At 42.3% G+C, this 25,863-nt stretch overlaps 2 protein-coding genes across 9 annotated transcripts in view; one reads left to right on the top strand and one right to left on the bottom strand.

Moving 5' to 3' along the window:
- The window catches only part of PRPH2 (peripherin 2), a 30,771-nt gene extending 23,550 nt beyond the window's left edge, over positions 1-7,221 (top strand). For both annotated transcript variants that reach the window (XM_064597611.1, XM_064597612.1), the window contains exons 3-4: positions 2,189-2,435; positions 5,516-7,221. In XM_064597611.1, coding sequence (XP_064453681.1) covers positions 2,189-2,435; positions 5,516-5,728 — 460 coding nt within the window. In that variant the 3' untranslated portion in view covers positions 5,729-7,221. The remainder of the gene's footprint in view (positions 1-2,188; positions 2,436-5,515) is intronic.
- The window catches only part of UBR2 (ubiquitin protein ligase E3 component n-recognin 2), a 143,588-nt gene that overhangs the window by 16,578 nt on the left and 101,147 nt on the right, over positions 1-25,863 (bottom strand). For 3 of the 7 annotated variants that reach the window (XM_064597604.1, XM_064597605.1, XM_064597610.1), the window contains 10 exons: positions 24,977-25,112; positions 24,232-24,322; positions 22,766-22,896; positions 21,271-21,379; positions 18,946-19,002; positions 16,756-16,833; positions 15,714-15,884; positions 13,608-13,709; positions 8,598-11,759; positions 4,686-4,800 (listed from right to left, as the gene is read on the bottom strand). In XM_064597604.1, coding sequence (XP_064453674.1) covers positions 11,618-11,759; positions 13,608-13,709; positions 15,714-15,884; positions 16,756-16,833; positions 18,946-19,002; positions 21,271-21,379; positions 22,766-22,896; positions 24,232-24,322; positions 24,977-25,112 — 1,017 coding nt within the window. In that variant the 3' untranslated portion in view covers positions 4,686-4,800; positions 8,598-11,617. The other 4 variants (XM_064597606.1, XM_064597607.1, XM_064597608.1 and 1 more) reach the window with 4 other exon arrangements.

Genomic DNA, 25,863 nt, shown 5'->3' with positions numbered 1-25,863 from the left:
AGAGAGTGTGAGAGAGAAAGAGAGAGCACAAGTGGGGGGAGGGGGAAAGGGAGAGGGAGAAGCAGACTCCCCGCTGAGCAGGAGCCCATGCAGGACTCAATCCCAGGACCCTGAGATCATGACCTGAGCTGAAGGCAAACGCTTGACTGATTGAGCCACCCAGGTGCCCCTTGAAAACAATTTAATTAATTAATTAATTAATTAATTAATTAATTAATTAATTATTGAGGTATAGTTGACATCAACATTGTATTAGTTTCAGGATAACAATATATGATTTGCTGTTTGCATAAAATGGAAAGTGATCACCACAATACATCTAGTTAGCATCCATCACCATACATAGTTACAGAATTTTTTTCTTGTGATAAGAAACTTTGAGATTTACTCTCTTGGCAGCTTTCAAATAGGCAATACAGCATTATTAACTATAATTGCCATGCTGTATACTACATCCCCAGGACTTATTTATTTATAACTGGAAGCTGGTACTTTGGTCACCTTCACCCATTTTACCCACCCACTTCACCTGTCTCTGGCAACCACAAATTTTCTCTGTATCTATAAACTTGGTTTTTTGACTTGTTTTGTTTTTAGATTCCACATATATGTGAGATCAAATGGTATTTGTCTTTATTATTTCACTTGGCATAATGTCCTCAAGGTCCATCCATGTTGTTGCAAATGGCAAGGTTTCTTTTTTTTTTTAATAGCTGAAGAATATGCCATTGTATGTATGTATCAAAGTTTCTCTATCCATTCACCCATTGATGGACACTTATGTTGTTCCCAGGTCTTGGCTTTTATAAATAATGCTGTAATGAACACAGGGATACATATATCTTTTTGACTTAATGTTTTCTTCTTTCAAGACTTTATTTTTAAGTAATCTCTACACTCAATGTGGGGCTTGAACTCACAACCCTGAGATCAAGAGTCACATGCTCCTCCGACTGAGCCAGCCAGGTGCCCCTCAAGTTAATGTTCTCATTTTCTTTGAATACCCAGAAGTGGAATTATAATTTCTGTTTTAAATAATTACATGCTTTCTATTCTTATGTTGTAAAAGCATCTATTATGTAATGCATTGTTCATGTTCAACTTAAAAAAAACTTTTTACTCGGGCGCCTGGGTGGCTCAGTTGGTTGGGCGACTGCCTTCAGCTCAGGTCATGACCCTGGAGTCCCGGGATCGAGTCCCGCATCGGGCTCCCTGCTCGGCGGGGAGTCTGCTTCTCCCTCTGACCCTCCCCCCTCTCATGTGCTCTAATTCTCTCTCTCAAATAAATAAATAAAATCTTTAAAAAAAAACAAAACAAAACTTTTTACTCAAGATAACATGCATATACTCAGATGCATAAATCTTAAGGGTGAAAGCTTGATGAACTCTGGCACATAGACACCTGGGTAACCGCACTCAGGTCAGACAGGACATACCCGGATGCCTGATGAGGATGGGGAGAGCCTTCACTGTAAAGATGTCTCTCCCTTTTGAATTCTCAACCCACATGAATGTATGGTGTGTCCTAACCAAATACATAGTAAATATGGAAGTGCAAAAGTAATGTGGGCTGCACCCTTCAGGTGAGTGAGGAGATCCCACCTGGCTAGTGGCAGAGTTCTCTGCCCCCACACAGGCCCTGGGTCAGGGCAGGACTTCTGGAAACATCCGTGAACAGAACTGATCTGGCCAGAGGGGCCTTGGTCCCTAGTGACTTGTTATTGGGAGACAGAAAGTTGGAGAGGGGGCTGGGGGCCAAAGGCTGCTGGCCACAAATGCCTGGCACTCTTGTCCCAGTCACCACCTGTCCTGCTCGTCTTCCTACCTGCCTGACATGGCTCCAAACAATCACTGCAGGCCAGGGCCTGGCAGTACACAGGGTGGTTGGATGCATTTCTACATTTCTTATTGACTTTCTTCTTGGTTCATCATCTGTCTCAACCCTCTAGGACCTAAGCTCTAGGAAGGCAGGGACATTGGTGCTCTAGGGTCATTTCTCCATCTTCAGCTCCTAGAACAGTGGCTGGCACATAGTAGGCACACAACAAATATTTCTCGAGAATGAACGAATGAATGAATGAACAAATGGATGAATGAATATTATAGCTTTTCAGAGGCGGGGGATGGGGGGAACTGGGCCCTGGTGAGAAATCCAAGAAGTCCCTCTCAAGCCATCTTTCTCCTCCAGTCGCATCAAGAGCAATGTGGATGGGCGATACCTGGTGGATGGTGTTCCCTTTAGCTGCTGCAACCCCAGCTCACCACGGCCCTGCATTCAGTATCAGCTCACCAACAATTCGGCTCACTACAGCTATGACCACCAGACAGAGGAGCTCAACCTGTGGGTGAACGGCTGCAGGGCCGCCCTGCTCAGCTACTACAGCAGCCTCATGAACTCCATGGGTGCTGTCACGCTCCTTGTCTGGCTGTTTGAGGTAGGCTTTGGGCCAGGTGGGGGCGAGGGAAGTGGGAGTCACCTGCTCCTTTTGGATTTGATGGGTGGGACCTGGCCTGGAGTGCTTGTCTCTCTACTCGGAACCAGCCCTCAGCTTAGCTGTGTGTTAGGCAGGCCTAAGTTTGAATATGAGCACCTCCACTATTTTTTGTTTCTTTCCTATCACTCAAAAAATAGTTTATTGAGGTGAAATTCATAGAACTTAAAATTAACCATTTTATTTTTTTTATTTTTTAAAGATTTTATTTATTTATCTGACAGAGAGAGACACAGCGAGAGAGGGAACACAAGCAGGGGGAGTGGGAGAGGGAGAAGCAGGCTTCCCGTCGAGCAGGGAGCCCGATGCGGGGCTCGATCCCAGGACCCTGGGACCATGACCTGAGCCAAAGGCAGACGCTTAACCGACTGAGCCACCCAGGCGCCCCAAATTAACCATTTTAAAGTGAGCAATTCAGTGGCAGTTAGTACATTCACAATGTTGTGTAACCACCACCTCTATCTAGTTCTAAAAGATTTCCATCACTCCCAAAGAGAAGCTCATACCCATTAAGCAGCATACTTCCCACCTCTTTCCCCCCAGCCCCTGGCAACCATTAATCTGTGCTCTGTCCTTGTGGATTTGCCTATTCTGGACATTTTATATAAATGCCATAATATGTGACTTTTTCTGTTTGGCTTCCTTCACTTTGCATGTTTTAGAGGTTCATCCTGTGCCTTCATTTTTTTCAGTCTGAGGTCTTGGAAAGTTATTTAATCTCTCTGTTATAGGGGGCCGACAGCACTTAGCTTTGGGACTCCTGGGGGGCAAAAGGAGATAATACGTACATCGTGTTCAGGAAATGGGAACTATTTGGATTTGTGCTTCTCTGGAGACTCTGGTAGCAATTTACCTGTTATTCTAATTATTAGTGGGTTCATCTGATCTCACCTGTAAGGCTAAATTCCTCTCTGTACAGAGCTTGGGATGTAGCCATTCGTTCATTTATTGAAGAGTTAGTTCTTAAACACCTAACCAGTACTAGGAGCTGTCCTGGGTGCTGAACGAGAGCAAGTGTTAGTGAGTGGTAAACCAAGGGGATACAGAGGGTGACTCAGGGGCTCCTGCTTTGAGCTGACAGCAGAAAATCCAGACCCCAAAATTCAGAAGTACAAAGCCAGAAACCTTAGGTGGGGAAAGTTCGTCCATTAGAGAAGATTCACTGAAAGTTTCCTTTAAGTAAGTTGCTCTCTTAGTGCTATGGAAGTTCAGACGTGCCCTTGGCTGAGATGACTACTTCTAACTCACCATCTCACAGTAGAGGTACTATACAATCTGGGGCGGGGGTGGGCTGGGAGGGAAGGGAGGGCCTCTTTTAATGTCGAGGCAAATGAATGACGTTTTATTGGTCATTGACTCCTTGAGGCACAGTCTTGGGAATGAGTGGGTAGAGACAGGTGAGAAGCTTACTGCTAGAAGGGCAGAAGGTCATGTTCCCCAAAAACCCATGAAAAGAAGACTGAAAGGATAACAGAAGTCAGTGGGAAAATGGGATTCCACTTGTTGCCTCTCAGCTTGCTCACGTTTCTAGGAAGCTAGTGACTGCATGAGATGAGGACCAGCTCACGGGGAACAGGGAGTAAATGCCCTTGACTTTTAGTTGAGGCCTTCGGTTAGCAGAGCCTGTAATGGGCACAAGGGTGGCTGAACTAATGCTAGGACTCTGGCCTGAGCCTTGCTCTCCTGGGCCTCACAATCCAGTTAGGAGGTGACATCTAACTCATGAACCAAAGGGAGAACCTTACCAAGTGCAAAATTCATAATGCAGCAGTAAGCCTCCTTCAGGAAAGCAGGAGGGGATCAGAGGAGCATGCACACCAGGAGGACTTCCTGGAGGGGAGTTTTTCCACCATAAAAATATTTTATTAAACTTTCAATAGACAATGACAATAACAAAAACCTAAAACTATTAGTTACTAATGTCATCTACTACTGCAATTATAAAATGCTGCTCAAGCACTGATTCAGTAGATGTTTAATGAGGCCCTACCACCACGGGGTGCTGTTCTAGGGGCTGGGAGACTGAATGAAAAAAGATGGATCAGGGGGGTGGACATTCTCTATTAGCAGGCCTCACCACCTCACAGAGTTTGCTACACCATAAAAGGAGAAGTGTAAGAGAGAGTAAACCAGGAATCTGTGTAGAAACAATTGGGTAACACAATACATTAGAACAGTGAGAACAGTACTTACCACATTAATAACCAATTATGGCTGACACATCTATTCATCCTTTCTCTGCACCACGTACCGTGCTCTATACCTACTGACATGTCACAGCATGCACATGAGGCAGGAGACACTCCATCTGAAAATTTGTAAACCATATGAGTAAACTGAGGTTTCTTAGTCACATGGCTTGCTAAGTGCCAGGGCTGGGGTTTGAACCCAGGCATTTTGGCACCATAGCTTGCTGCAATGACTGCTAGTGAACAAATCCGTTTAAACAAATCACCCACTCATCCCCACACTAATCAAAACAACAGAAGTAGAGGAAACCACATACAATGATACTGTTTGCTGAGAAGGGGGTGACTTTAATTTTGTCTAGCAAATAGTTGCCCAACACCCAATATGTGCCAAACACTGTGCTAGGAAGGGGCTAGGGGCATGAGGAGGAGCCGCCTAGGACTAATGCCCCCAAAAGGGGTGAGACCTGAGAGGAAGAGGGAGAATGAGTAGCAGGGGCCCTCACCAAGGGCTGAAGCTGAATTAACAAGTGAATGTGCAGAGGAACAATGTTCTAGGCAACCAGCAAATGGTAAAGACCAGAGGAGAGAAAGCGTGGATGGGACCCTAAGAAGCCCAGGTGGCCAGAGAGGAGAATGGGGCTGGAGATGAGGCAGCTATCTTGAGTACCAGGCCAGGCTGGGGGGGAAGGTTCTCACCAAGCCAGACTCAACAGATCCTGCCACACTTAAAGGCCCCGGGGATGAGGAGGCTGGTGGCTTGCACGGTTTCCTAATAGCTCCAGCCCCCAGCTCCTTCTCCCAGACCTCCTCTAAGTCTCTTCTCCCCGCCAGGTGACCATCACAATTGGCCTGCGCTACCTACACACAGCACTGGAAGGTGTGTCTAACCCTGAAGACCCTGAGTGTGAGAGTGAGGGCTGGCTTCTGGAAAAGAGCGTGTTGGAGACTTGGAAGGCCTTTTTGGAGAGCCTGAAGAAGTTGGGCAAGAGTAACCAGGTGGAAGCCGAGGGTGCAGACGCAGGCCAGGCCCCAGAGGCTGGCTGATGGCCCTGGGGCCCCCTCCCCTCCTGAACACTGAGAAGTAGTGGACTCCAAGAAAGCGGATACCCCCCTCATCCAATCTGAATCTCCCAAGGAGGGCGGCCATCTTAGAGAGACTCTTCTTGATGGTGGGATTTAAAGTTTAGGAACCCTAAAAGCATCTGGCAAACATTTGTTAAATGACAGACTTAAAAACGAATGAGCCCCTACACAGTGAATGAGCCCCTGCTAAGGCCCACTACTTTTGGATATACCCTCATGGGGGACTCAGGGGGCCTCTCAGTGAATCACTCTTCGTAACACATGAATTAGGTTCCATCCCAAAGCTACTGGCCACACCTGAGGGCAGGTCCCCTTTTAAGAGTCTGCCATTACAAGTTCCAAGCTGCTTTATTCTATATCTAAAGCGTCACTTGGTGCATAAGCATAGGAGTCTAAAAATGTACTGGCCATGCTGTCATTTTTTTTTTAAATGCCAATATCAACAGGTCAGCCATCTTACTTGTATAATTGTGGAAGGAGGGGGACATTGTACTTTTCTAAGAGTAATGCCCTCTCCAAAGCACTGAGGGCTTCACAAGAGGAATTCTTCAATCATGGGGCAAAATAACTTAAAGACAGGGGATTATTTTCCTCACCAAAAATGTAGTTAAAGGCTACTTTCGTATCACATTCCCATGCCCTCACTTAGCCTGGAGTGAGCCACGGGCTGAGGAAGTCAGGTTGTTGGCACGTTCCGGCAACATCCCACCCAAGTGCCAGCTGACCCCCTTTGGCCTGTCTGTGGAAGCACTAGGTTAGGTGGCTGCCCTTTACTGGAAGAGGAGCAACAATCAGCTAAGAGGCCAACCTTTGGAGACCAGACCTCACCTCTTGGAGGGCCCAGGAACACCCACACAGGTGGCCATGACAGCCTCCATGGACAACACCAATGGTCTACAGTGGAAGGCAAAGCGTCCTCTGGGAACTTCTTCCTGTTTCTTTCCCCAGACACCCATCCTGCAAAGCAATATTTCTGGAATGCCTCTGTATTAAAGAAGATTCCTTGAGACAGTGCATCTTCCCGAGCTAGTGATGGCAAGAGAAATTTTAACTTCTCTCCCAAAAGAGAAAAAAAGGAAGCCTTTAGGGGAAGGAGAGAATGGTTTCATTACTGTTCTACAAGTGTTCAGTGGGGAGAAAATAAAGACTTCTGGTGCTGCCTGGGGCATATTCTGGGGCTCTAATTCTCCCGGGCGTAAAATCAGATCAAAGATATTGGGACACTGTCAGACTTTGGTCCCAGGTTTAATTTAATTAGACTTCTGAGTCTCCTTGAGACCAAAGAATGGTCCACAGTGAAAATGCTGAGGGAGTCAGCCACCTCTGATGAGGGTCCTGGAACTCTCTCCCCTGAGGAGTACTGAGAAGCATCGTGAAAGTGCTGCTCTAGGCCCATGTGTAACTGTGCTGTTAACAGCTGTACGATAGACATTAAAAATTACATTGTGTGAAAATCACTTGTGTTAAATGCCTATCTTAGCCGACTTGACAGTACGTTATCACAGCATCCCCAACTCTAGCTAGTATTTGTTAACAAAACCAAATTGCACTTGACCCTAAAACGAAGCATGGCTATCAGTCAGGGTAGCTATGTTTCAACAAGATGGGTGTTACTTCTCTCCCTCTTACCATCTCCTGTCTGTAAGAACAGTGATGATAATAATCTTAACATTTGCTAGTTTAGACCAGAGCTGAATTCATTTAATATTTTAATATGTGGAATCTTAGTTTAGTGATTTAAGCAAAAATTCCAAACCATCTTTTTTCCTGCTCTGGTCAAAACTTATCTTCCCAAACAAGAAAATATGAGTCTCTATGGGGCCAGGTTATAGGGCAGACGTAAATCTGAGAGCTGCTGGGAGGACCAAGGGTGAACTGACCCTACAGTGAATATCCCCAGTTGGTTCAGAGCAGACTTAGGGCGAGTTGCATTTATCAGGTCTTCTCAGGTAGCTGCTGGCAAGACTCTGTACCAGGACTTCCTTGTGTCTAAACTTAGTCTTTCCTGGGACCAGTGTAAATTCACTTCTCCCAAGGGACTCAGCCAGGTTTTCAAGCCTGGCAGGCCCAGCCCTGGGGTAGGAGAGGTAAAGGCAGCACCTTAGGCCTCTTACCCTTTTAAAACAGGTACAAGGTAAGTACTAGCTGCTTATTTTTGAACATTTAGGAAGACAAGTATCCTAGAATCTGTGGCTTTAGTTTAAGATCCCATAGCCTCTTTTTTTTTTTTTTTGCAACACTTTCAAGCCCAGGACTGAGCCACCAGCAAATAAACCCCAAGTAACCTCAATACAGGTTAATAAGATTAAGTGCTTGCTCTGCAGGCTCCCCTGCCCCTCCTTGTCCGGTATCTTTAATGCTAGGCCAGCAGGTTTGCAGCTTAGCCAGGAGCTGGGGGTGAGGCGGGGGGGCCAAGACAATTAGGGCCTCTGACCTACTACTGGATAAGAACATGGCTCCTGAGGACAGTGCAGCCAGCAGCACTGTATGTTAGGAACAGGAATGTGGCGGTGGGGGGTGGGGACAGTATATAAGTCAGGGAGAGAGGGGATGCCTTCCAGGTCCTCAGTGGACAAGAGGCTGGCTTGAAGGGAGGAAACATCAGTCCTTAACTCCTGATGGTATGCTTTGTCCTCCCAAACGATGGATGAGTATAAACAGCAAAGTCAGAGAATGTTGTGCAAAGATGGTATACAGTAGGTTAAGATTAAAGGAGCAACTCCCAGCTATTTACCCAAGGGGAATGGAAACGTAGGTCCACACAAAAACCTGTGCATTAATGTTTGCACTTTTTTCATATCACCAAAAACCACCCAAATGTCCTTCACACCTGGTAACTGCATAAACATCTGCACAACGGAACGCGGCTCAGCAACCAAAAGGAACACGGATGATTCTCCAATGCATTAGTCTTCTTAGTGAGAGAAGCCAGTCTCAAAAGGCTACATGTGATATATATTTATACAACATTCTGGAAGAGGCAAAACAAAGGGACAGATTAGTGGTTGCCCAGGGTGAGGGTGGGGGAAGAAGGGGACCACAAAGGGAACTGAGGGAGCTTCGTGGGGAGATAGGACTGTTCTATTTGATTGCAGTGTTTGTTAAACAACTGTATGCATTTGTTAAAATGCGTTAACTGTCCAGTAAAAATTAGGGTGAATTTTACTATGTGTAAAATAAACCTTAGTAAACTTGACTTAAAAAAACAAGAGTAAGGACAGAGCAAGGAAAGTGTCAGAGGGCTTAATGAGTCAGAGGTGTAATGCTAACATTAGGACCAGGGAAGGGAGTAAGCCGGGAGTAGCATGAAAGGCCGGGAGATAGGGAAAGCACATGGAAACCTTGCTTTCTTAGTTTATACCTTCTATTTTAAGATGATTTTGAAAAGCACAGCAGAGCTCTTATAGGCAATAACTCTCCCGTAAATAAAGGATATAGTTTCCTTCCTACATGTGTCTCTCATAAGCACAGAGTATCTGAGGAGTGTGTAAGAACAAGGACCTGGAGATTACCAGGGAAGAAAGAGCAAGAGTATAAACCTGGAGACAGGTCTTGTTGCTGGGAGGGACTTTGAGTGCTCTGTTACCCCAGTGATTTGAGGTCCAAAATGGTTCAGAAGGTCACGAGCTGTCATAGCCAATGAATATGAAGATTAATCAGCTGAAATGATGACCCAGCTATTTCTGGGAAGGTCAAGATGGTTTGGCTAATGGCCATAATTGACACTAATAATATAAGCATCTTAATTTTCAAGCTAATACAGATGTCCCACTTTACTTGTAGCAAGGTGACACGGGGAACATTTCCATGGCACTTAAATGTGTGAAACAAAATGGAAAGAAAATGTAGGCAGACCCAAAGTAATGTCAACACCTAAAGCATTTATTTGGATATCTTTAAACTTTTTACATATGATACATTCCAAATTATACAAGTTGTCCACAGATATTAAAGTTATAGCCAATTTATTAAACAGATATGATTTTCCCTGATATGGAAAGCATGTTATATAAACATTTCTACAATAAAAATACATGCGGAACAAATCATAAAAACTAAGATGATTCATTAGGTAGGGAAGACAATTAGCTTAATGATGCACACACTAGAAGATAAAGGGGGTACGTGTGTTGCTATTTCATAGAAGTTCATCTTCTCTCAGATTCCCCGACATTTTCAGAGAATGAAATCCAGGGACACCCTCTGCTAACAATGGATTTCTATGAAGTCATTCCTGAAAGCCAGAGTATTGCTATGATTTGGGGAAATGTTTATAATCCATTTACAGAGGGAGAAACCTGGTCCTATTTTAAATTTAAGCTTGGTGAACATATGGAGAAAAGCCAAAAGAAGCTGGCTTAAAAGCTAAAGAAATGGGGATGTGACAAAGGTCAAAATAAACATTAAAATCATAATGCCATTAACAGCCCCAGGTCTTATGAATAGAAGAAAGGCCAGAAAAAGGGGTAGAGTGCTGGGTTCTAATTTGAATTTTCTTCCTGTTGGTCCTCCTCTCAGCTGGTGAGCCAGTCCTGAGCAAGAAGGGCTAAGGTCATCCTTTCAGAGGAGGGGGGTCCTGTCACACACTACCTTTGAGAAGCAGCAGTGAATGTGGCTTTTGCATTTCCACTTATTTTAGCCTAAAGTCTGGATTTCCGACCTTCCTCCTGGGTTTATTGCAGTGTATGCAAAGCTGAGTGGAAGAGAACTTTTAGATGCAGTTCAAAAAAACAGAGTGAAAGGGTTACTCGCATTGGCTAAAAAAAATCCAAGAGCTTATTATTCATTTGTCCCTTAGCCCCACCTTAGAGAGGCTCAGAATTTATTCCTCCACTAAATCTGCAATCACTGTGTGGTATGTAACAGTTAAAAGCTATTTTACTAAGCGGCTATCATTCTAGGAAGGCACCTCTTAGTAAGAACAATAATGTTTAAAAATAATAAAAAGCCTGGGCACACAGGCTGTCCCAGGAATGTACTAAGTGAGCCAGCAGGTAAACAGCCATTCATCTAGTCCAGGAAATGCTGGAAGGGGTAGGAGAACCTCAAAACACCGAGTTCTCATTTTTTCTGCTAGTGTTTGATATTAGATGCATACCATTCCTCAGTTTAGTCTTAGAAACGGGAATATACTGTTTGAAAAACTAGGATACTCAAAGTTTTCAAAAAGCCCTTTAAAATGAGTTTTTCCCTCAAAGCCAAAAGTCTTGCAAAAAAAATAAAAAATAAAAAAATAAAAATCCAACTTCTATAGCCCTGAAAACCACCAGCATATGAAGCAACCAGGCTCTCCCCCTCATCCCGCAGGCTCCTCCTGCACATGTGCCCCAACCCGCTCATAGCCAATGGAGACTAGGGATAGCCGCTTTCACAATCCACTGCTTTGCTCTTAGAGGTAGGGTCCTGCCAGCAGAGGGGACAGCAACCCAGTCCCAGTGTTGAGAGTCATTGAAAGGGACCAGGAAGTGTGACTCCAGCAGACCACAGACACTGTTTCCTGCTGCTGTCGAATCGGCTTCAGGCCTGGAGTTCCTTGTGATCAGTAACGTACGTAACATGGCTCAGACTACTGGGAACGGTCAAACATAGTCAGATGCCCACAAAGGGGCTGTGCTCAGCCTGGGAAGAGAAGCTCCTCACTGGATCCTAAAACTCAAGCAGTTACGTTTGAGGGGCACAGCAAATGGTGCAAGAAAATCCACTGATGGGAGATGATTTTCACGAGTCCCCCAGAAACTATGAAAACAAAACTGGGAAGAAAAGCTTAAATAGAGAATTTATTTCCTATTCTTTCTTGAAAAGCCAACTGGGTTACAAAAATCCAAGTTTATGTTTTTGGTAGTGAAGTAATTATAAATGTTGCCAGTCAATGCCAACCAGTGTCTGATTTGCTTCCTGTGCATGTCCAATTTCCTCCGTGATACTGTGCTGGTGCCAAAGCTTCTGAATCTTCTTAAATCGCTCTTTGCACAAATGTAAAGGATTTCCCCGTCTAGAAGGAAGACGCATGTCACTCAGGATGCATTCTGTTTATTCATCTATTATGCCCCAACCTTTCCTGATTTAGGAACAATTACAAGTGACTGGTTTAAGATCCTCTGCAAAATTCCTGTTCGGCACGAGACCGTAGCTATTAACACATTAGCTCTGAAGGCTGGCTAGGAGCAGCTGAAGGGAGTAAGTGCTGAAAAGAAGAGGAAAATGTATACGAGCTACACTTACTCAGACTGCGGTGAGGGAAGAGAGGGTAAGGTTGAGGAGGAGGGCCTGGGTGGAGAGGTTAAAACTACCCATTCATTGTTCACTTCGTTGGTAAAATATAAGAAAGAAGGGAGGAGGCAGAGGAGAGGATGCAAGGAAAATTGCAGGGGTAAAAATGTTCCCCAGAGTGCTGTCTTTCAGCCACAAAGTAGAAGCAAAGCAGCCAAATGTGAACAACTTCCGGGTCTAATTTAATAAAAAAAGAAAAAAAAGGGGGTTTTGGTAAGTTCACGCTGGTGGACTTTGCTCTTGATTCAGAGCACATCAATCCTCTTAGTCTCTAACCAGGGCTCTTCCTCCTAAGAGCCCACAACTCCTCAGGGCAATGGGAGAACCATTACCAGGTGGTATATGCGGGTAACCTTGCAGCCCAGCTCCTGGGGCAGCCCCCTACTTATCCTGCCTTGGTTTCCAGGTCTTCTTTTTCTGTTCCCCAAGGCTTCTATCTAGGTTAAAACTTTCACCTCCTCTGGGCAAAGAGATGGTCTAAAAGAAGTAACAGTGCTTGAGGGAACTGCTGTTAGCATTTTCTCATGATATAACAGAAGCAAGCAGAGTAGAAGTGATTAAGCCTCAAATACTGTTGTATTGCTCTATACGTTCTAAATCTCTGTTCCCAGACTCTTAATAAGTAAGCACATCTCTCTCTTTTTTTTAAAGTAGGCTCCATGCCCAATGTGGGGCTTGAACTCACGATCCTGTAGATCAAGAGCTGCATACTCCAGTGACTGAGCCAGCCAGGCGCCCCAAGCACATCTCTTATCAATTAAGATTTGCTCTTTTACATCATCTGAACAGCACTGGGTCTCCTCATACAAAGCAACACAAATCACAACAGGCTATCCCTGCCGTGTTCTGATGCTGTGGATGCCACGTGGCAATTTCAATGGTTCTCTGGAGTGATAAATGGAAAAAAAATTGCACTCTCTCCAATTCCTTTCCCTTATCTGTCCTGATGGCCCTCATGACTTTTTTTTTAAAGATTTTTTTTTTTAAAATTTTATTTATTTGACGGACAGCGAAGACAGCAAGAGAGGGAACACAAGCAGGGGGAGTGGGAGAGTTGGAGAAGCAGGCTTCCCGCTGAGCAGGGGGCCCAATGCGGGGCTCGATCCCAGGACCCTGGGATCATGACCTGAACCGAAGGCAGATGCTTAACAACTGAGCCACCCAGGCGCCCCCATCATGACATTTTAAAAAAATATTTTATTTATTTGAGAGAGGAGAGAGAGACAGAGACTACAAACAGGCGGAGGGGCAGAAGGACAAGCAGACTCCCCGCTGAGCGGGGCTCGATCCCAGGACCCTGAGATCATGACCTGAGCAGAGGTCAGATGCTTAACCAACTAAGCAACCCAGGCGCCCCCACTCATGACATTCTGAGGGCTGGGAAAGAGAATGCCCAACGAGGCAGTCAGGGTGCCCTTCTTGGAAGAGTCCATCTCTGCCACAACAGAAGCTCTACAGCCTCCAGGCTGTTAGCAGGTAGGCCTCACTCAGGCTGATCATATTCACTGTGTATTGAAAGCTCTGAAGGCCCAGGGTCAGCCAACCCAGCACCCCCAGGATGGGCCCTTACCTGAGTCCTTGGTCAGTCTCCCCATAGTCATCAAGGTAAGGAGGAGAATAAAAACAGCCTTTGGTTTTGCCAGCTAAAAATAGCACCTGACATTCCCGCACTCTGTAGAGAGACCATTTATACATTATAGATTAGTAACTGATGTTTGGGTTCAGTTCCTAATGGTCTGAAGTCTTATAAAAAAATAAACACCAGTGTTAGAAGAAACAGCATTTATAGCAGAGACACTTCAAGTATCAATACATCTGCCCAAGTTTTAAAAATAACTAAAATGATTGAATTGTAACCAATAATGATTGCATTGTAAATCAATATAGCGAGGAAGAGGAACATTCTGGATTAGGAATCAATGGCTCATGTAATACTAGCATTTAAAAAATTATGAAGTGTGAGATAGTTAACTTTTTTAAGATTTATTCATTTGAGAGAGACAGAGACAGAGAAGCTGGGGGAGAGGCAGAGGGAGAGAGAAAAGCAGATTCCCCGCTGAGCTGGGAGACCGACGGGGGGTTTGATCCCAGAACTGGAGATCATGACCTGAACCGAAGGCAGAGACTTAACCATCTGAGCTATCCAGGCACCCCAATAGTTAACTTCTAAACATAAAATAGTTACTGATATTTTATCCATTATGAGGAAATTGTTCATTTTAAAAAAATGTACAAAAACATCCTGAATTAGGTTGATTTGAAACACAAAGCAACACTGTATATGACTGAAAGGATTTTGAAATATGTGAGACAAGAGAAACTGCTTTATTTCTCCTAAGGGCTATTTAAAAATGTGTCTCCTGATCCCTTTGAGAGGTTTGCCTGACCTTTTTTGGGTATTAATAATTTGGTTCATTTCAACATTTCTTGAGAACATGTCATATACAAGAAAATTGTCAGGTGCAGGGGACTAAGGTACCTAAGATATAGACCTAATTTATGCCTCAGGGGAGCTCAAACTCCTATCACTTCTCTCCTTCAAACCCTGAACTGAGTTCTATCTCACTCAGAGATGTGACCAGGACATAGCAGGCCCCAGGACAACCCCTCGTGCACGCCACTCCAGTGACATGAGCCTCACTGCTGTTTCTCGAACATTTTACAATTGCTGTTCCCTGCCCAGAGTGTTCTCCCCACTTCTTTCAGTGTTTATTCAAAAGTCACCTTCTTGGTTCCCTAACTAAAATCCAACTCCCCATCTGCCATCTCATACTCCTCTCCCTGCTTTATTTTTTCTCCTTTGGGTGTATCACTTTCTAAATTCTTATCAGCCTTGTTTGTTTTTTAATCTCCCACACTAGAAAATGAGCTCCACAAAGGTAGAGATTTTTGTCTACTTTGTTGACTACTGTATTCTCAAAGCAGTCACTATTAAGTATTTGTGGTATGCTGTCCAATATATATACAACCATAGTTGACCCTAGAACACAGCAATTAGAGGTGCTGGCCCATCTCCCCCACCACCCCTGTGCTGTTGAATATCTGCATATAACTTCTGACTTCCCCCAAATTTAACTACTAATAGCTCACTGTTGACTGGAAGTTTTACCGATAACAGACAATTGATTACCACACATTTCGCATGTTTTATGTATTATGTACTGTATTCTTATAATAAAGCAAGCTAGAGAAAAGTGTTATTAAGAAACTCAAAAGGAAGAGAAAATACATTTGCAGTACTGTATTTATTGAAAAAAATCTACGTATGAGTGGACTTGCATATGGTTCCAAACCGTGTTATTCAAGGGTCAACGGCATACATATCAGCCAGTGATATGTACGGATCCCAAACCATAAGGATACAACAAAAGAAGTAATTTTGACTGGATCTGGGCAGAAAATCAAGGACAACTGGAAGTTTCACATTAGAATGAGGCACAAAGAAAGTAGAACTGAACTGTCACGGAGGTGGGAAGGATGACAATGGAAGAAGCAGAAAAGAGACAGCATGAGCCAGACGTGAGATGTGAGGAGACAAGGGTCCCCTGCTCCTTGAATGAATAAAAGGAGAACAGCAGTCTCAAATTTCTTTGCAACATAGTAGTTTCTCGTGCTATCCCTCAACATGCATATACCATGGCAGATGCAAAGTAAAAAGCTCTGTTCAGGGCCTTACCTGAGGAAGATGCCCACCCCAGAACCACAGGAGTAGGTGTGAGCTGTGCAGGCTCCCACGTCTTCCCCTTCCAGTTCAGTCTGACAGCAGTAGCTCTGCGAGCACAGCAGAGTTCCACACACAAGGCACAGAGTGGGGGCTCTGCTCTTATCACCACCTGATTTGGGGCACCTCCACGGGACAAAAAAAGGTCAAGTCATTGCTCTAAAAAGAGCTGACGGTGGTGAGCCACCCTGGAAAAAATTCTGCAACATCACGTAGAGTTGAAGATGCTTACATCCTATGGCCCAGACAAATTTACTTCTAGAATTGGGAACATCTCACACAAACACCATACTGGAAATATTCAATCAACAACTGGAGAAGAGGTAAATTAAAATCAATAGGAGAAAAAAAGTAAATTCTGCTCTCACGTGGTGAAATACTACACAAGGTGAAGACTGATGAATTAACAGTTACGTATGGTGAATGTATAAAAAAAACCCTGACAAACAGTGCTGAGTGCAAGAAACTGTAGAATATGTGCAGTAGAGTGCCATTTTAAAGCTTAAAACAGGCAAAATATGCTGCTTGGGAATAAAACATTTGTTGCTAACGTGTAAATGCAGAGGAAGTTTGATAGTTTGTGTAGAGCAGAGGGTCTCTGCAGGGGGAGGAGGAGGGCGCATCAGAGAAGAGGTACACAGGGCAGCTCAACTGCCTCGGTAAGGTTCCAGGTTTTACACTACCGATTATTCTTACGCAGTTTCTATGTCAAACATTTACAAATACTACTAAGGGCTCTTATTACTTTAAACTGCAAATGGTTATTTAGATAACCTGTAATGAGTCAAATTTGTCACCCGTCAGCCTGTTTCCCATACCTTATTCTGAAGCATGCTGGAATGGTGCTGTTACAAGATGGGCAGTGAAAAACACTATCGAAGTTCTAACTGCCCCACCCAAACAAAATGGAACAAAAACAACGTCCCTTCAATTCTGTATAGAGCAGTGAATGCTTCCAGGGGTAAGAAATGCTCAACACTTGAATATCAGAACTTACGAGAAATTAGATGCTTGATTAATGAGGCTGCTGTAATCCTCTGGAAGGTCTATTAATTTGTTGGATTCTCTTGGATAGCTAAAACAAAACAAAACAAACCAACAAACAAAAAACCACATAGAAAACCAGTTAGTTAGAAGTCATATTATAAAAATGACAGGTAACTCTTAGTTAAAACAAATAAAGGAAGACTGAATCTGAGTGACTGGGTATTATCACAGTGGTAAAAGAAGCCACAGTAAGAGATTAAAAAGGCACTTTTTTTTTTTTTAAGATGCATTATCTTTATTATTTTAAAATTTTTTAGGTAAGCTCTACGCCCAACATGGGGCTTAAACTCACAACCCCAAGATCAAGAGTCCCATGTTCTCCCACTGAGCCAGCCAGGCGTCCCTAAAAAGGCACTCTTAAATAACACAGGGCCCTAGGGCTTACATTTTCACTTGAAAAGCTCAGAATACATTATCAAGACAGTAAACAGTACTTAGTATCTGTCCCATTTAAGTCAAAATCTGGTAGCTCTGGGAAGAAGGGGAGATTCCTCCCTGGGCTTCTATGGAAAACAGTACAGTAATGGAGAGTCCAACCACACAACTCAGGATAAGACAGAAAAGATACACTTATTAAGGGTGAAATGAGTTGGGAGGAGAGAAGGCAGTAGAAGAACAGACAGATTTTCTTTAATTAGAGACACCAGGCCATGTTGATTCTGTGACAAGTTAATTCATATAAAATGCAGATCCAAATTCAACTGGTATGTGAGGATCTGTTTTCAGTGCTCACACATGCCCACTATGGGCTGTGTGATGTGGCCTGTCCCTACTTTCCCTGAGGCAGGGACACACAGCCAAGGGGGAGTGACTAAGACAGCAGATCTTTTTTTTTTTTTTTTTTTTTAAAGATAGAGAGGGAGTGGGAAAGGGAATCCTAAGTAGGCTACAACGCCCAGTGTGTGAGTCCACCCGGGGGCTCGATCTCACAACCCTGAGATCATGACCTGAGCTGAAATCAAGAGTAAGACACTTAACTGACTGAGCCATCCAGGTGAGAAACAGGATTTGGTAGGTAAGTCCTGGTATTGTTTTTTAAGATTTTTTTTTTTAGAGATTTTATTTATTTATTTATTTGACAGAGAGAGAACACAAGTAGGCAGAGAAGGCAGAGGGAGAAGCAGGCTTCCCACTGAGCAAGGAGCCTGATACGGGGCTTGATCCCAGGACCCTGGGATCATGACCTGAGCCGAAGGCAGATGCTTAACTGACTGAGCCACCCAGGCGTCCCTAAGATTTTTTTATTTTTAAGTAATCTCTATACCTAATGAGGGGCCCAAACTCACAACATCAAGATTAAGAGTCACATGTTCTACTGACTGAGCCAGTCAGGCACCCCTAGGCCTGAGTATTTTTTAAAAGTTTCCAAAATTATTCTGATGTAGACCTCAAGTATAGAACTACTGTTCCACATGAGTTTTCCGACTGCAGAGTTGAACCATATGGAACTGGTGATATTCAACCACTTCTGACTTAAATTAACTGGAATTTCATATGGTTCAACTTAATAAAATTAGGGTGCTATCATTTCTAGATTTGGGACAGGATGTGTATAAAATCAAATAAATAGAACAGATAATCTCCTCTAGCCTTCTGAGTTTTATGGATGATGTATTTAGCAGAACCAAGGAGAGATTTAACAAATGAAATACATCTGTTATCACCAGGATAGCATACTTTCCTATGGAATCAGAATAGAGCTAATGTCAAAAAGAAGAAGAAAAAAAAAAAAGGCCATGATCTGATAATCACTGAAACTGAGTAACAGGAACGTGGAGCCTTATTATATGATTCTTCATACTTTTGGATAGTTTAAAATTTTCCATAATAGAAGGAAAAAAAACAGAGCTAAGAAAAATCTGGTAAAGAACCTACATTTTTAAAAAGCAAACTTTCCAAAACACAATAATTTTGTTATTTGTCTCCTCTGCCAAGAATAATGTACGTATATACTTATATTCATAATGCTTATTCTTTAGAAACTCTCATCGTTAGACTAAGAAAAAAGTATGAAGGCAAGATGTTCTTCCTCTTGGAATCACTGAATGCCTGGGAAGTCAATTTTAAAGGAATGGCACACTTACATCCTACTTCCTCCCTACCCTCCGCCCAACCAAATTTTTGATAATCTTTAACTTACCTTATAGCATCTCTTTCACCTTCTAGATATCTTTTAACTTCAATGTTATGACACCAACTTCAATGTAAATGGAGGAAAAAAAAACCAACAAAACTTAACTTTTGAAGGGTTAGAATAGAATTTTTTCCTCTCTATTTCTCTACCTAGTAAGAGAAAAACAAATCTTCTTGGCTTAATATATTTACCACATCAAAAGGAGGACCAAGACATATTTTGCTACAATTTTTAAATCAGAATTTTAAATCAGAAGAATAATCCTAAAAGCATACACTATTACCCCACTAATTTGGACACTCTGGAAAAACCAGTATGAATTAATGACAAGATCTTACTATTTAGAGCTAGAATACTCATTATAAAAAAACTTTTTTGTTTTTTAAAATATTTTTTTTTTATTTGACAGAGAGAGACAGAGAGAGAGGGAACACAAGCAGGGGGAGTGAGAGAGGGAGAAGCAGGCTTCCTCGGAGCAGGGAGCCCGATGCGGACCTCAACCCCAGGACCCTGGGATCATGACCTGAGCTGAAGGCTGGCACTTAACCACCTGAGCAACCCAGGAGTCCCCCATTTAACCATTTTTAAGTGTATAGTTCTGTGGCTTTAAGTACATTCACACTGTTGGGCAACCCTCCCTACTATCCATCTCCAGAACTTTTTCAACTTATCCAAATGAAATTCTGTACTCATTAAACACTAACCCATTCCTCACTTCCCCCAGCCTCTGACAATCATTCTATTTTCTGTCTCTATGAATTTGACTACTCCAGATACCTCATGTAAATGGAAACATGTAATATTTATTCTTTTGTGACTGGCTTCTTTCACTTAGCATGTTTTCAAGCTTCATCCATGTTGTAGCAGGGGTCAGAACTTCCTTCCTTTTTAAGGCTGAATAGTATTTCACTGTATGTATATACTACATATTGTTTATCTACTCATCTGTTGCTGGACAGTTAAGTTGCTCCACCTTTTGGCTATTATGACTAATGCTGCTATGAACATGGTTGTACAAGTATCTATTTGAGTCCCTGATTTCAACTCTTCTGCAATATATACCTAGAAGTTGAATTGCTGGACCTTATGATAATTCTGTTTAAGGTTTTGAGGAACTGCCATACTATTTTCCAGACCAACTACCCTATTTTCTGTTCCTACCAGAATGCACACAGATTTCAATTTCTTGACATCCTCACCAACATATGTTATTATTGTCTGTCTTTTGATTACAGCCATCCTAATAGGTGTGAAGTAGTATCTCACCGTGGTTCTTGTTTTTTTTTTTTTAAAGATTTTATTTATTTGAGAGAGAGAGAATGAGAGACAGAGAGCACGAGAGGGAAGAGGGCAGAGGGAGAAGCAGACCCCCCGCTGAGCAGGGAGCCCGATGCGGGACTCGATCCCGGAACTCCAGGATCATGACCTGAACCGAAGGCAGTCGCTTAACCAACTGAGCCACCCAGGCGCCCTTATTTGTGTTTTCTTAACGACTAGTGATGTGAGCATGTTTTCACGTGCTTATTGGCCACTGTGTATCTTCTTTGGAGAAGTCCTTTGTTCCTTTTTTTTATTTATTTTTTTTAGATTTTATTTATTTTTTAGAGAGCGAGCGAGAGAGAAACAGCATGAGAAGGGAGAGGGTCAGAGGGAGAAGCAGGCTCCCCGCTGAGCCGGGAGCCCGATGTGGGACTCGATCCCAGGACCCTGGGATCATGACCTGAGCCGAAGACAGACGCTTAACCATCTGAGCCACCCAGGTGCCCAGTCCTTTGTTCCTTTTTAAATGGATGGTTGCTTTTTTGTTGAGATATAAGAATTCTGGCCATATATTTATACATTCTGAATATTAATCCCTTATCAGATACATGATTTGCAATTATTTCCCCCATTCTGTGGGCAAAAGAGCCAAGTTTTAATCTTAACTAGCTTGATATGACTGACAAATAACTTTCTCTAGACTTCAATTTTCTCAAATATAAAGTGATGGTATTGGACTAGAAAACCCTCAAGGTTTTTCAGTCCCCAAAATTTATGGAACAGAGTCCTTAACAAGTAAGTTAATACGAGGAAATAAACATTCCTACCACTACGCTCCTTCCAAGCAAATCTGCTTATGCTATTCACTAGCTTAGCAAAAACTTTGCCACAAAGGTAAATTCTTAACTAAGAAGGTCTAATCCTTATAGGATGAATTACACAGATTGAATTCTGCCAGGCTCACTATCTGAGAATTACGTAATATGTGATAAACCTAAGTTTGCTTCTACAGAACTATTCAATACAATGGAATATATACAATATAATGGAAAAAAAGTGTATAATCATTACCTTTCAATCAGTAATTTTGTTATCTCATTATTTTCTTGAAAAAGGCAAATGAGGTTGTTTGGCAGGGAAAGGTAGTTACACAAATGTTCAAAATGGCTTGTTCCAGAAACTGCAAACGGAGAAAAGAAGAGTGATGCATGTAACAACTAAGAGTACATCCTGTAGGACAGTAAGCAATAGCAGAACTTAAAAGCATGATGAAAAAAGTCTGGATTTACTAGATATGTAACTTTTTTTTTTTTTTAAGATTTTATTTATTTATTTGACAGTGAGAGAGGGAACACAAGCAGTGGGAGTGGGAGAGGGAGAAGCAGGCTCCCCGCAGAGCAAGGAGCCCGACGCGGGGATCTATCCCAGGATCCTGGGATCATGACCTGAGCCGAAGGCAGATGCTTAACGACTGAGCCACCCAGGCGCCCCGATATGTAACTCGTAGGAAGTTCACAAAAGGGCATGTGGAAGGGGTCCACAGAAAATGGCACAACTGAGAGCAGAACCAGGCAGTTCCCACACCAAACTGGTCACGATTTCTTTGTGTCTCAGTTTTACCATTTGAAAAATGGTGTAGCAGCCCAATCTCCTTCACTGGGGTTATGTGTGAACAAATACATGACAAAAATAACATGGGTACTCTGGAAAAGTATAAAGCAGTACAGAAATAGAAGATGATTTTATCATGAGAGATGGATTTAAGCACTACCTTTACTCATCACTGCAAATGATTAGGAAGTCTAGACTATTAGCTGAATGAAGGTGCCAGTCAAAAGACTTTGAGAGGGCAATCTCACCTGTGGGCACCCCTTGCCCTGTGCCAGTCACTATGAGGTACAGAGACAGTAAACTTTAAGTCTGCCTTGATACTACACTTTTATGAAATGAGTTGAAACAGAACATAGAAAATAACTGTTAAGTAGCAAATGAATTCCTACATTAAAATCATATATATGCAATTATTGGTATTCTGAACATGAATACCACACATTTCAAGTTAACTGACCTTGTGAGTTTTCACCTTTTATTATCTGAAGAACCCAGTTTATGAATAACATATAATTGAACATTCTAACTCTGAAAGTAAACCTAGTATGTTTTTGTACATAAAAGCAGTACATTTACTGAGAGCCAAATAAAATCAGACATATATACATAAATATGTATTTTTATTCTGTAATTGTGTACATCACCACAGTCAATTAGCTATGTTCTAAGTTTTTTTTTGGTGGGGGTGTGCCCATGTTGGGGGGGGGGCGGAGGGGCAGAGAGAGAGGGAGAGAGAATCTTAAGCAGGCTCCACACCCAGCACAAAGCTCGACACAGGGTTTGATCTCCTGACACTGAGATCATGACCTGAGTCGAAATGCAAAGTTGGATGCTTAACCGACTGAGCCAACCAGGTGCCCCCTAAGCTTTCATTTTTACAAGTCACTTTAATTATACACTGCTGGAGTGAAAGACTACATACATTTCCTACATTTTGAAAGAAATCAGAAATTACCTTGAATTTCAGGTGGGGAGGGAACTCCATTTAAGTAGTGAAAAAACAAAGCAGAACACTTCAGGAAAGGCATGATTCCATTTCTGACATTCCTCCACAGATGCCAGCCAGATGGTGTTTCTTTCAAGGAACTAAAAAGAGAAAAATGATAACTGGGAAATCTAATGAGGAAAGGTCATTGTAGTTATAGCACAGCGTGAAAACAGGGACAACTGCTATTTGGAATCAGTCGCACGAGGCTTAAAAGGAGTGGGCAGCCCCATTATGGGATGTCAGGCATAAATGGTGCTATAGCCATCAATGCTGTTACTAAAATATATAAAAGTAATATAGCTATATAAAGAAAAAATTCAGAAAATAAAAAACTCCCACTATTCTAGAAATTTTTATCAGCACTACTATTCTAGCTATTTCTATTTCACACTCCTCTATGTCTTACATAGTTATAGTTCTAACATATGAAATATAAAATTGTTTTTCAGAACATCATAAAACATAAGTTTTATCAGAACTGTAATATTCTGGAATACATCAATCATAATTCAGCAAATTATTCCCCTATAAGCAAACACTGTGATTGGTTTAAATTCTTTGCTAATATAAACAATATCACAGTGTACATCTTTATGCCAGTAGGTTTTTCTATATGTTGAATTACTTTATTAGCGTGCATTCTCAGAAATGGGATAACTCAAAGAATAAACATTATGGTTCTTGACGTACACTGTTAAAAAACTAAGTGAAACTGCTGTACCAAATCGAAATGACTCCAACAATATGTGGAATTCTAATAACTTCCTTGCACTCCATCCAGTCCTGGATATTACCTTAAAAATATATTATGCTGACTTAATTTGCATTTTAAAATTCCTAGTGAGACAACATATATTTAATTAATTAATTTATTTTTTAAAGATTTTATTTATTTTTTTTGACAGAGACACAGCGAGAGAGGGAACACAAGCAGGGTGAGTGGGAGAGGCAGAGAGAGAAGCAGGCTTCCCTCTGAGCAGGGAGCCCGATGCGGGGCTTGATCCCAGGACACCGGGATCATGACCTGAGCCGAAGGCAGACGCTTAACGACTGAGCCACTCAGGCGCCCCGAGACAACATATATTTTAGAATAGTACTTTTCAATTTTAGTCTATGTGCTGCCAAAGTGAGCACTAGAACAGTACTTTTCAAAGTAAGTTCCGTATTTTCACTAGTCCGTGACAAATCCTCTGAGCAAAATAAAGGTTCCATGGCCAAATACACATGGGAAGCTCCATATATTACTCCTTTCTCAGATTTCCAATCATGTTAGTATATTAAAATTAATGGAGTCCTGTGGATCACTACTTCATCTTCTCTTTTAAACATGTCAACAGGCAGCAATTTCCCTTTTTCAACAAAAGAATTCCTTTCTCATGCTATCACCCACTAATATTTGGGGAACTGTGATGATGTAAAGATTATGATCTCACCTTCCTGTGTACTGCTGAAGTGTTTTATACAAAGCAAGAACTGCTAATTCTTCTTCACCAGCAGGATTTTCTTGATCCATGCCATTCTCTTCTGAAAGATGTGGAAATATTAGTATCCCATATTTGCTTTTGGATTAATGACCACATCATTTAAGTGCTCAAATAGATTCCTATATTTGCACATATCTGAAAATATCCCCACGAAATACAAAGAACTTTAACCCCCAGCTGTGAGCACAGTGCCAATCTCCATCATAACAAGAAGCCAGCAGGCTTTAAGAAAATCAGCTAAATATACTTATATTCTATGGTACTCAACTATTATTGAACTTATGAAATATAAAATAAGTAAAAACATTCACATTGCTAGGGGATTTTACTAGAAGAAATTGGTTTCAAAACTTTCCACATGAGGATGAACAGAAAAAAGAAGTGGCCTAATTATAATTTATGCATTATTCTTGTCTAGGCACCTCTTCCTCTTTTTTTTTTTAAAGATTTTATTTATTAGAGAGAGAGAGACAGAGCACAAGGGGGAGCGGTAGGCAGAGGGAGAAACAGACTCCCTGCTGAGCAAGAAGCCCGATGTAGGGCTGGATCCCAGGACCCTGGGATCATGACCTGAGCCGAAGGCAGACGCTTAACCGACTGAGCCACCCAGCATCCCATCTCTTACTTTTTTTTTTTTAAAACAGAGAAAACTCAAGTACTTCGCCCTTCAAAAAGCTGAAAAAAAAGGAGTTACCTGTACATGAGGTAAGTAAGATCTGTACGACATGTGCCATAGTAACCAGATGGAAAATGTGAAGGTCTCCAGTGCCAAGGCTGATCCCAGAAAAATCCTGACACTGCAACGCAGGGGAAGCGAGCACCAAGCCCACCTAGATACCAAATGCCAAGGGTCAGACAGGTCACCTTTCCTTCCACAGCTGAAGACATTTCCAGTTTCTTAACACGATCCCCTTCTGAGCTCAGCCCCTCCCCTTCAGAAATCTTTGTTCTTAAAGGGCACATGCTAGAAATTCCACCGGGATTGGCTAAATGAAATGACTTACGGCCTAATGGAGTCTGCATAAGTACTATCATTTCATATGTCCAGTGACTCCCTAATACACCTTATTGTTAGTAATAAAAGATAACACTTGAAATCTTCCTAGGGAGTGAGCAGTGGAAAAAAAAACCCATGGATTTTGGACACACAAAAATCTAGGTATGAATCCCAGTTCCTTTTATGGGCTTTTTAGATAAGTTAACACCTTTGAGCCTCAGTTTTCCTGCTGGTAAACTAGACCTAATATATATATATGTTTTTCATACCTCAGTGTAGTAAGGATATAAGGGCTAACTGAGAATGGATGCGAAAGCAGTGAGGTGCACAATAAATGCAAGCTTGCTTGTGAGCCTCCTGCTGCCTGTCCAGTGGGACTAGTGGTGGTGGTCTTTATAGGAGTCCCAGAATCAGTAACAATGGCTAACATTTACTAGGGATATGGTGCTCTAAGCTCTTTACACTGCTTGTTCCACTGAATTCTGACACAATCATATGGGATAGGGACTAACCAACTTAAAGGTTCAGAATCCGATGCCCAAAGAGGTTAAGGGGACAGCATGTGGGATTGCTATGTGTGGTGG

Source organism: Mirounga angustirostris, unplaced genomic scaffold, assembly GCF_029215605.1.
Source record: "Mirounga angustirostris isolate CCGP_5_RB_7025 unplaced genomic scaffold, mMirAng1.0.hap1 SCAF_8, whole genome shotgun sequence".
Taxonomy (NCBI): domain Eukaryota; kingdom Metazoa; phylum Chordata; class Mammalia; order Carnivora; family Phocidae; genus Mirounga; species Mirounga angustirostris.
The sequence above is the reverse complement of the archived record's forward strand: the minus strand, read 5'-3'. Positions and strand labels throughout refer to the sequence as shown.